General features: G+C 44.7%; 1 protein-coding gene across 1 annotated transcript in view; it reads right to left on the bottom strand.

The window, feature by feature from the left end:
• Positions 1 to 7,613: 7,613 nt before the first annotated feature.
• GLIS1 (GLIS family zinc finger 1) overlaps positions 7,614 to 10,067 on the bottom strand; it is a gene marked incomplete at its 5' end in the record, with an annotated part of 41,855 nt that continues 39,401 nt past the window's right edge. Inside the window, one exon of the mRNA XM_010181771.1 lies at positions 7,614 to 7,959. Within this exon, the coding sequence (XP_010180073.1) occupies positions 7,823 to 7,959 (137 nt within the window). The remainder of the gene's footprint in view (positions 7,960 to 10,067) is intronic.

Raw genomic sequence — 10,067 nt, 5'->3', positions numbered from 1 at the left:
ATCAGGTTTGCTTGGAAAATTCCTGGAGAAGTTTATGGCAGTAGCAACTTTTTGCTCACTGAAATTCATGTTGAGATTCAAGCTCTTGGTGATGGGTTTTTAACTGCAAAAGGAGCCCTATAAGCCTGACCTTGGACAAGAGATGGGCATTTTCAGAGGCAGCAAGAGCAGCAGGGTCTGGGCAGGACATTTCCATGCCGCTGTCCCAGAGCCGGAGCTCCCTCTTGTGGGAAAAAAGATTTTTTTTGTCCAGGACTCTCAATGGGAAATGTGCAGGGAAGGTGGTTTTTGATAGGCGCATGATATCCAGTAGTTTTTCCTGTGAGTCTGCACACACCTCCTTCCAGTGGGGCAAGAAAACATGGCTTTTGTGGCTACGGTCTTGCAAAACGGGAAACTGGCGGTGTGATTTGTACGCAGCCGCCATCTGCCGCAGAGCTCTGATGCTTGGTAAAAATACAGAAATCATTTTCAATGGAATGAATTTTCCTGTTTTCCCCCCCCTCCTTTTAATGACTTTTGTCTCTGAGAAAAGAGCCTAACTTTATGTCAGCTAATAAAAAGCAGAAAATAATCTGTCAGGAGTGATAAATACTGTTTGCATTTTTGCTCTTGCTGTGCTCGGCGTCAGCCGTGATGAATTGGTGACTCTTCTGCCATCCTCTTGCACAGAGCAGCAGGGCTGGGCTCTCTCATGCCCATAACATGATCATCTTCGCTTGAAATTGGGGTGTCTGCCATGCACAGGGCGATCAGGCTGTAATGGGGTACACACATGCAATAGTCATAGGTATGAAGAAGATCCTATAGCTGGCTCCAGGTGTCTTTTAGCCTGGGAACATTTATGGAAAATACTTGGTATTTAGTGAGATCTGTTGCACTTTGAAGGGGAAAAAAATGTGTTTCAGAAGTATTTTTATGAGCCCTATGATTACGTTCTTTCTGGCAAGTGTGATTTAGTGGCAGCCAAAGGGGTGATGGTCACCGTTGCTGCTGCCCTGACCCTCTCCTGACTTCAGTGGTGAGTCCCATGGCAAGCTCTGTGCCGTCTGTCCTGAACCCACTGTCTTGCTCTTGCAAAAGCCTGGGCACTTGAGGGGTCCTCCACACTGCTGGGGTGAGACCTTGCCAAGCACAGGTCACCCCTTACAGACAGAAAACAAGTCTTTATGGAGTCTTCTGCAACGTTTGTTGGGGTTATTTTGCTGCTGATAAATAAACAGAGGCCCCAGGTTTGCCAACAGCACAGCTGCCATGGACGTAACACCAAAGTCAGCATAGCTGGGTTGCTCCCCTCTGTCCCGTCCCCACCAGGACCTGTCACCACTGGCACTTCCTCACCAGGGAAAGGACTTTTGCATCTTGTTGACCGTCCCCCAAAACCAGGGTGCACCCAGGTGGTGGCATCTCCAAGGACTGATGCACTGCTTTTTGGGATGTAGTTTATTAAATCAACCTCTTTTCCCTCTGCACGGCTCGGGTTAATTGTGCTAGTGCAAGAATATTATCCCAAGGGATTATTTAAAAAGAAAAAAGTTATTGTTTTTCTTACAGCAGGGAACATGTCCAATAATTGATGTGGGAATATTAATGCAATATGTGTATGTTATCAATTTAGAAAAGCAGAAGACATATTTCCTTAAGCTTCTAATCATTTATACACATGACCTTCATTTATACAGCAGAAGGGCTCTTCCAGAGAGCTACAATTTGCTTCAGATGTTTAGCTGGGATATTTTGCTTTACCTTCGAACTGCCAAGTTTGGGATTATTTAGCAGTAAAATTAGAGACGTGGATTTGAGTATGTACCAAAGTCCTGACAGGTGTTAATAGAACTCAAGCTGAATATTTTATTCTTTAAATAGTAAAATGTAAACGTGCATTTGTTTAGCTTTGCCTTCCTGCCAACTGTATCAGGTATCTCGTGTGAGTAGGATCACTGTTTTCTGTACATGGTCTTCATGGCAGTTTCCAGTGCTGTTCCCAACTCAGCCCGTATTTATAATCCTAACAGATTTCAGGTCCACAGAGAATTCCTTAGGCAAATGTGTGGTTCTCAACCCAAAGAGACAGGAAAGAAAACTCATTATGCAATATAGCCCAGATTTGCAGAATGTGCCCAAAGATGTAAATGAGCACCAAATAGGGTTTTAAGAAGGAAATAAAATCCTGGAGTTGAAATCAAAGCCATTAAGGCAGTTCTGAAATATCCCACTTAATGCCCTTTTTCATTTTTAGGTGTTCAGACACCTTTAAAAAATCTTTCCCTCAGCCCATTGCAATCCAGCACTGTTGCTTTGGGTTATGTTTAGGGCAACCTCTGCTTCAGAGGGATTTCATTTGGTACCAGTGATCCCCGGTTTTGCTCCCAGAGGTGGTGCAGATGGCTGTGTGGAGTCAGGCTCTGTTTCAGAGAGCAGCACTGGTTGCTTAGGAAAGGATGGAGGGCACTGGCACACCACAGGCTCAGCCTTCCTTGTTACAGGACACGTGCTGGGAGGGATTTATGTTGTCTGAGTGTTGATGTCCGTCGGTGGAGATTGCATCTCCTCGATGCCTTACTGGGACGGGCTGACTCTCCCTTTGGAGGCATCTTTCCCTTCTGAGAGGAAGCCAGGGTGCTGGTTGGCCAACTAATGGATGCCTGGAGTAGGGTGAAACGAATCCATCCCTTAGTTACTTCAGAGGAAAATCCTGAATCTGGTGGCTGAAGCACATACTGAACTGGGGTGCTGGGAGGGGAAGAGCTGCTCTGGGGCTCCCTGGGTTGCCATTCCCATGAGGATGGGTGCTGTTACACTGCCCTGCTGGAACAAAGGAAACCTGAAAGCATGGAAAGGTCGGTCTGATCCTCCAATAGACCAGCTTTAATGCACTCCCTTCCTAGCCCAGTCCCTGGCCAGCACCTCCACACGTCCTCCCGTGTCTCTATATTGCCCCTGTGTCTGGCAACACATTCCAGTCCATTGCTTGCCAGTCTGTGAGGGGACAGAGATACGGCCTCTCTTGGAAGGCCGAAAACCTTTGGAAAACAAGCAGGCCAAAGCTTGCAAAAGATTTGAAAATTAACATCGTGCTTTTCTTCACGTCCTTGATTAATTGGAGTGAACTTCTATATAACGCAGGGCCAGAATTACACTTTTCAAGTTGAGTCACTTGGTTTTGAAAGAGAGTTACTGGTTCCAGCCAGAAAATCTGTGTTAGCACAGAGGAATTACTAGGTTTTTTGGGTTTTTTCCTGGCTTCACCACCCCTACAAAAATCTTTTTTGCCAAAAGAATGGGCAAATTTCTTTTAATCTCAGCAGAAATCAGGTAGAAAGCTCAGTCTAGCTACATTGGGACTTTTTATGGTTTAGCTGCTTTAAAATAAAATGTCTGTCATGGTTTGACTGGTTTTGCAGCTACGAGTGGCTGACAGCCCATGGAGCCAGGATATGCAGCCTTGCAAGGCTTTGGCAATCTAGAATTTACAGCTCCTTTTCTGCCGAGTCTGGGCCATGGACTTCCAAATCACTGAGGGGAGTCTGCAGTTTGCTTTGAAATTTAAGTAGAAAGGAGCTTTTAGTGTAACTCTGCAGATCTCAGAAAGGCTTATCTCAGGAGGGAATATTCCAATGGCTTTTTGCTGTCAGGCTGATGATACAGGCTGGCTATTTTTTTTCATCTTCTGTTGCACTGGTCTTGTAATTTAATACAAATACATTACTGGCGAACTGAACTAAACTCATGTAGCGTTTAATAAGATCATAACAAAAACCATTGAAATAGTTTACTCTTATGCAATTTAAATTAAATTTACAGTCACTGTTTATTTTCACATACTTGGTGGCGGTTTGAAGAACTAGGGTTTTTTTGCACTGCTTGTGTAACTGACATCTATTGCAGTATCAAATCAGTGCTCTTAATGTGCTCTGGAATTTGTTTCTTTGGACTTTTACCATTTAGGAAGTGTATCCACATGAAAGGACAGTCTCAGAAGCAGGAAAGCCTTTCCACAAGCAGCAACTGTTCCTGCTGTTTGGTGTGCACATAACTAGAAAATATTATCTGAAGATGTACTCGCCAGCTCTGTAGTCTTTCCTTGGGAGCATAGCTGATACCTGCCACAGGCTATAACCACTCATCCTGCAGATCTGAGGCTTCGGTCTTGCAAATTCCTGTGTCGTGTTGTCACACCAGAATTGTGGCATTAAAATAACGTTGTTTTGTCATTATATGCCACACGTGTACGTCTCATTTGCTCACTTGCTGTGGCATCTCTGTAGCACCGTAAGGACGATTACTTCTATGGCTTGTGAAGTGCTACAGCGAGTCAATGGGAACAAAACAAGCACTTTGGTTTTCCAGACAATGAAAAGCTTGAGCTTGATTATTCCTGCTGAATGCTTGCCGTACGTCCCAGCTGGTGGGAAGTGCAAAGAAGTGCTTTAGCTGCTTGTGCCAACCTGAAACTCATCTTCTTTCTCCCAGCTTTGATCAGCTGCTGAAGGTCATCTTATTTCAGTCATCCCTAAAGTGTCCTTCATGCACACAGAGAATGTACACAGGGGTAAATGGGATTTCGTTCACTGGGGACATGATTTGTAGCTATTTATAAGGCATGTTGTAATTTACTATTAGAATTCTGTTGCCTACATTGAAAGAGTATCTGACAGGCAGCTGGAACCAGCAGTTCCATTTTAATTCCACAGAGTAATAATTTTGTACTATTATAAAGCCTTACTCCAGTTCTTATATGCATTAGTTGGTGGAGATTTTACAGCACCACAACGAGAAACTTGCCAAGAAATAAATTCCATTGAAAGGTTTCTTTGTGTCTTTAGGAAAAGCTTACACGAGATACTTCCCTACTTACATGTAATAAAAGGAAATAATGAAGCACATTAACTTGTGCTGTTGTGTATTTGAATGGTTTTATTACGGATAACTTTACAAACTGTACAGACTCAAACAAGTGCCTTTGCATTTCTCTGAATCTGTCCTTTTAATTTACAGAAAAATGATTCACACAGATTCTGGAATTAAATCATCACTCCAGCTGCTGCGCTTTAAGTTTCCCAGACCTTTGTGAATCATGGTGTGGTTTTGAACAGCCCGGTTGTTGTGACATAAATATTTTTGTAATTGATCAAATGTGTTTAGGCTCGGTTGGTTTGTATTTTTAACTAAAAAAAAATGTCATTTTTAGAAGGATTTCTTTATTTTTTAGGAAATTAGATTAATCATGTTTTTAAGGCATGATTTCCTTCTAATGTCTCCAACTAATTGAAGCACAGGAATTATTTTGATTTGTGTCTCAGCCATTACAGCTTTGTTGGGCATTGGATACTTTTTTTCCTAAGTCCTCCTTCAAAAGCTCTAGCGTTTTTAACTGCTTGGCAGTTATTAACCTACCTGCCTCCTTGTTTAATGTTCTAGGAAAGAGTTTGGCCACTTATATCTGAGATTAAAGGAAAAAAAAAAAGAGAAGAAAAATATCTGATACATTGGAGTAGATAAGCAACAGGACAGAAAGCCAAATGGGGCGGTGATCAGAAGCAAAGCCCTGTGTGTAGGCTTAAAACACAGTTTGGAGCCTTTATACATTTTAATTCTGAGGGAGGAGTGATGAGTCAGGGCTACCAAGGGCTGCTTGGGCCAGGCAGGGCAGGCACCATCAATGGGTTTGCAACTGGGACTGAGCATCCCTGAGAGCTGGAGGTCTTGGGGGGGGTCATGTAGCCCCATGCAGCTTGTTCTCTAGTGACTAACAGTAAAACTTCCTGAATGTCTAGCTTTCATTCAGATTTCTTGAGGACAGAAGGCTACATTGGATACAGAGGCACCTTCGTGTACGCTAACAAGGTACAACCAGGCCCTTGGAGAAACGAGTAAAATGCATCCCTGCAGGCTTTGTGGTTGGCCCAGCTCAGCCTCGGAGCAATGCTAAACGTGCTGCTGTGACACCACAGCATCCAGGGCTTTCCTGTGTTTGCAGGGGCTGCCACGGCTGAGGAGAGGCCCGGTGGCAAAGGGATGCTCAAAGCTCAGACCCCTTGGCAAATTTGCCCAGAGGTTTGTGCCTGCAGGATTTGCAGGGAGCCATTGGCCACAGGCTGTTGAGTGGCCTCTGGGGATGACAGCCTTGCAGAGGGCAGAGTCTTGGTCTCCTTGAGAGCTGCCGTTCAAACGTTGTCTGCAAGCTTGGGACACCCTCACCGTACCCTTCTGAGTCCGTACAAGATGTTTGCCAAAGCTAGAAACTGCCAAGAGCTGTAGCTGGCATCCCCTGCATCCCCTGGTAGGGCTGCAAAGGACATAAATACATGGAGTGGTTGGGGCACTGGAGACCTCAGAGTTTATGCTGCTACTGTGTTTTCCCTGGTACTTTGAGTTCTGGGTTCACACGTTGCCACCAAACTCTGCTTTAAAATATATATATTCATTGTGGGTGTATAACTTGTGACCGTAAGGGGAACCGCAGTCCTGTGGACCCAGTAACACCACTTCTGCAAACGCTGCCAAAGAATTGCCCCATTCATCTTGGGGCCTGCTCTGTGGATTCTGATTATGCAGCTGCAAAATGTGGTGTTTTCTTAACATGCCACTGAATTTAGCTTTTTTCTTTTTCCTGCAGAACTTGCTACTTTGCTTAAGCCAGGTGCTTGACATTTTTCTGTCGGTCCTTTGGTGGGGAGGGAAGAAATCTTCCAGAAGCTTGTTTTAGGCTGGTCCCTGGGGAGCAGCTAATTGGATTACAGGCCTAAAAACTGAAGAGATGGGGCTCAGCACTGGCCTGCTGGGCACAAGGGCAGGTCCTCGACAGCACTGCATGGGCGCACCACTACTGAGCAGATCCTGGTAATGAGGAGAAGAGAGGAAAAAAAGACAATACCGTCCTCGGTCACTGAGTGGTTTCAACCCAATGTGAGCTTTACAGTGGTGCCTCGTGGTAGCTTGGGTAACTTTGAGCTGTAAATGAAGGGGCATTTGCCAGACATTCTTTAGTGAACCTGTGAAGATTTTCCCTGTGGGGAAAAACTTCTGGGCATCAGCAGCATTTCGGGTGTGCACCCCTGGCTCGGATGGGCACAGGACAAGCTCCCTGGGCTGCCACCTGCCTGGCATGGCACCTCTGGCCTGTGGGAAGGCTTAGCACTGGTGTGGGCATGGGGCAGACTTTGCTCTGGGACCTGCTGTAAAAATGTCCTCAGGCTGCTTTAATTTTCCAGTTACTGAAGTGCCACTGCTTTGTTTAAATCCCTCGCAGGCATTTTAAGGAGTGATCAGGCAGACCGATGATGGTAAGAAACGACAGTACACTTGTTTCCAGTTTTTAATGCATTCTTGTAAAACCGAAAATATAAAACCAGCCGAGCAAATGAAGATCTTTATATACATGAGGTCTGTGATTAAAAAAAAAATCCTTTTAGTTTAAGAAAAAAAAAAAGAGAAGAATTGACCAATGGGTTAAATGAAAACTGATTAAAGAGACTAACATTCTCAAATTGAAACATACTTGTCAGGAGAAAAACAAACCCATCTTTACAAGTTTATTATATAACTTACATTTACACTTTACCGAGAGAACTTACAAAACAAGCTGCTTGAAATGCTCCTCATTCCCTTAAAGCATGAATTTCAAAGTGCCACAGCAAAGGAACAGGTTCCAATATTACCTTATACAGACTATTCATGTATAAAATGGTTTGGTAAATGAGAGGTGTTTATTTAAATGAGCACATATAGGGATACAGACTAAATAAGAGTACTTGAACAACACCTTTGTTATTACATACACAGTTATAGGTATAATAAAGAAAACAAGTCAGCACTGCTCTTAGGTATCTGTGTAGATGGAAGGAATGTGATTCAAGCAGTGATCAAAGGCGCCGTTTTGGAAGAATCCGTTGTCATCGGTACCACTGGAGACCAAGTCTTCAGATACGCACGGTGCTTCAGGGACTGCGTCATAGCCTGAAAGCGTGACAAGCGGTATGGACGTGATTTAGTACCACAGTACATATAAGGAGGGAAGCATGGTTTGAGGCCTGGGATTAGACACTACAGCGCAGTGTTAATGAGAAGACAATAGGGTTTACCATCAAAGCCTTACCCAGGAGATGCACAAACTAATCTCCATGGGCATTTGTGTCATAGCAGATGAAGCTCCCATTCATTTCTGTGGAAAGCTACCCATTTGCAAGTGAAGTGCAAGTATCAGAGTATGACTCTCTTGGGACTTCACAGTCATTATCTGAGTAGGATGTCAAAACAATGAGTGGGCAAGGATCCTAGTACGTGTGCACTGAGAGTGAGGCAGTCCTCTTGTTCTCTGTGTTTTTCCTTTTAATGGCACTTAGGAAAAATGTTCCATGTGTCTCCCAGCTGCTTTTCAGATACAGAAAAAATCCAGATCCTGCATTTATTGGATCCCCACAGAAGTGAGGTCTGAGGAAGCACATCTGGGACAGGTCAGGCACACAGGATGCATGGAAGGAGCTGTGCACCACCTTGTCAGCCCACCATGCTTCTAGCTCCTCAAGTGGCCAAGCCGACTGGTGCTTGCCAGGCTACCTGAAAGCCACTATGGTGGGGAAGAATTTCTCTGTCCTTCTCCTTTTATAAAAACTTCCACAGCTGTTACCGGCCTCCCTGAGCTGTGCATCCCCATGGAAAGGGAACAGGTTTACCTGCTACCAGGTGCTGTGGCAGCTGGAATGCCAGGGAGTCTGAAACATAAGGTTTATTGCCTACCCCAAAGAGCATGAACATTTCCTATTATGCCCCACCATAATCTGCTTTTGCAACTGGCCAGTCAAGGCTCACATGCCTCATTTTACTGCAGGCCTGCTCTTTCCTTACTTCACCCCTGCCATGTTCACCCCTTGCCTTGCTCTTCTTCCTGCATGCATCCCTGAGCCTGCACTTCTCCTCATACCAACCAGACCCTCCTGCCCACCCCACGGCCCTGCTGGCTGCCTGCTGGCTGGGCAGCCTCCTATGCCTTGTCCTTCAGCAGTCTTTTTAACCTACCCCACTACCCCCTGCCCAAACTCCTGCATGAAACATTGACCCCGCTATGTTCCTCCTTTAACATTCATATTCTGGTTTACCCTTTACCACCTGATTGGGATTGGGTCTTTAGAAAAGTCTCTTTGTGAGCTTCAGCACAAAGTTCTGACCTCTGCACCAAGCCCACTTGGCACAATTTGAATTCGCAAAAGCAGCATTAAGTCAGCTGAGGCAACACATGGAACAAGACTCCTCTTCTTAAGAACATGCCTGTGAACTAAGTGCCTGATGCAGAAATCTCCTACAAATGCCATTTGAGTGAACTGCAACTCAATGTGCTGATCCTCGTGGTTAAAGCACTGCGACCTGGGGTTGTTCTCTGCTCGATGGTGGAGACCACTGGGAAACAACTGCTTTTCTGTGCCTCAGTTCCCCATCTGGAAAATGAGACTATTTCTTCTCTGCAGCCTTTCTCTCATCTCTGCAGACTGCCCAGCTCTGAAGGTAAGTGTGTCCAAATGTGGCTGAATCAAACACTGCAGCCCTGCGGGCTGTGCAGCACTGGCAGATCCTGTGGTCTTACACAGCCAGTCCTGACTTCAGAAAGAACCAGCAGCTTAAAACTGAATTATAGGTATTTTATCATTAGGTATGTTTGCTGTATCTGAGACCAAATTCTCTACTTATTTACATTTCTGCATTTTCCTATGATGTATTAATTTACTGTTAGTTCACAGGTCAAATGCTGATGTCCGCAGAAATCTGGCATCCAGCGTATGTCCAGAGTCTCTGGAAGACGAACTTCGCCTGTTTATCTGCCCTGTGCTGTGTCCGCCCAAGTGGAGTGGCCAGTATTTTGGTAAGTTTTGCAAGTGTTTATGTTATGCTATTTTCTGTTTGATGAGCCCGTACATAGGGTGGATACACAACCACAGATGGACAAAACCCAAGATAAGCATACACCCCAGAAATCATTATTAGATTCCAGATAGAGTAAACTATCCAAAGTCCTGAAGAGAAAATAAAAATTTATTGACTGTTAATATGATTCATGGAACAGCTGTTTGCCA

This window comes from Mesitornis unicolor, unplaced genomic scaffold (genome assembly GCF_000695765.1).
Source record: "Mesitornis unicolor isolate BGI_N332 unplaced genomic scaffold, ASM69576v1 scaffold3843, whole genome shotgun sequence".
Classification (NCBI taxonomy): Eukaryota; Metazoa; Chordata; class Aves; order Mesitornithiformes; family Mesitornithidae; genus Mesitornis; species Mesitornis unicolor.
The sequence above is the reverse complement of the archived record's forward strand: the minus strand, read 5'-3'. Positions and strand labels throughout refer to the sequence as shown.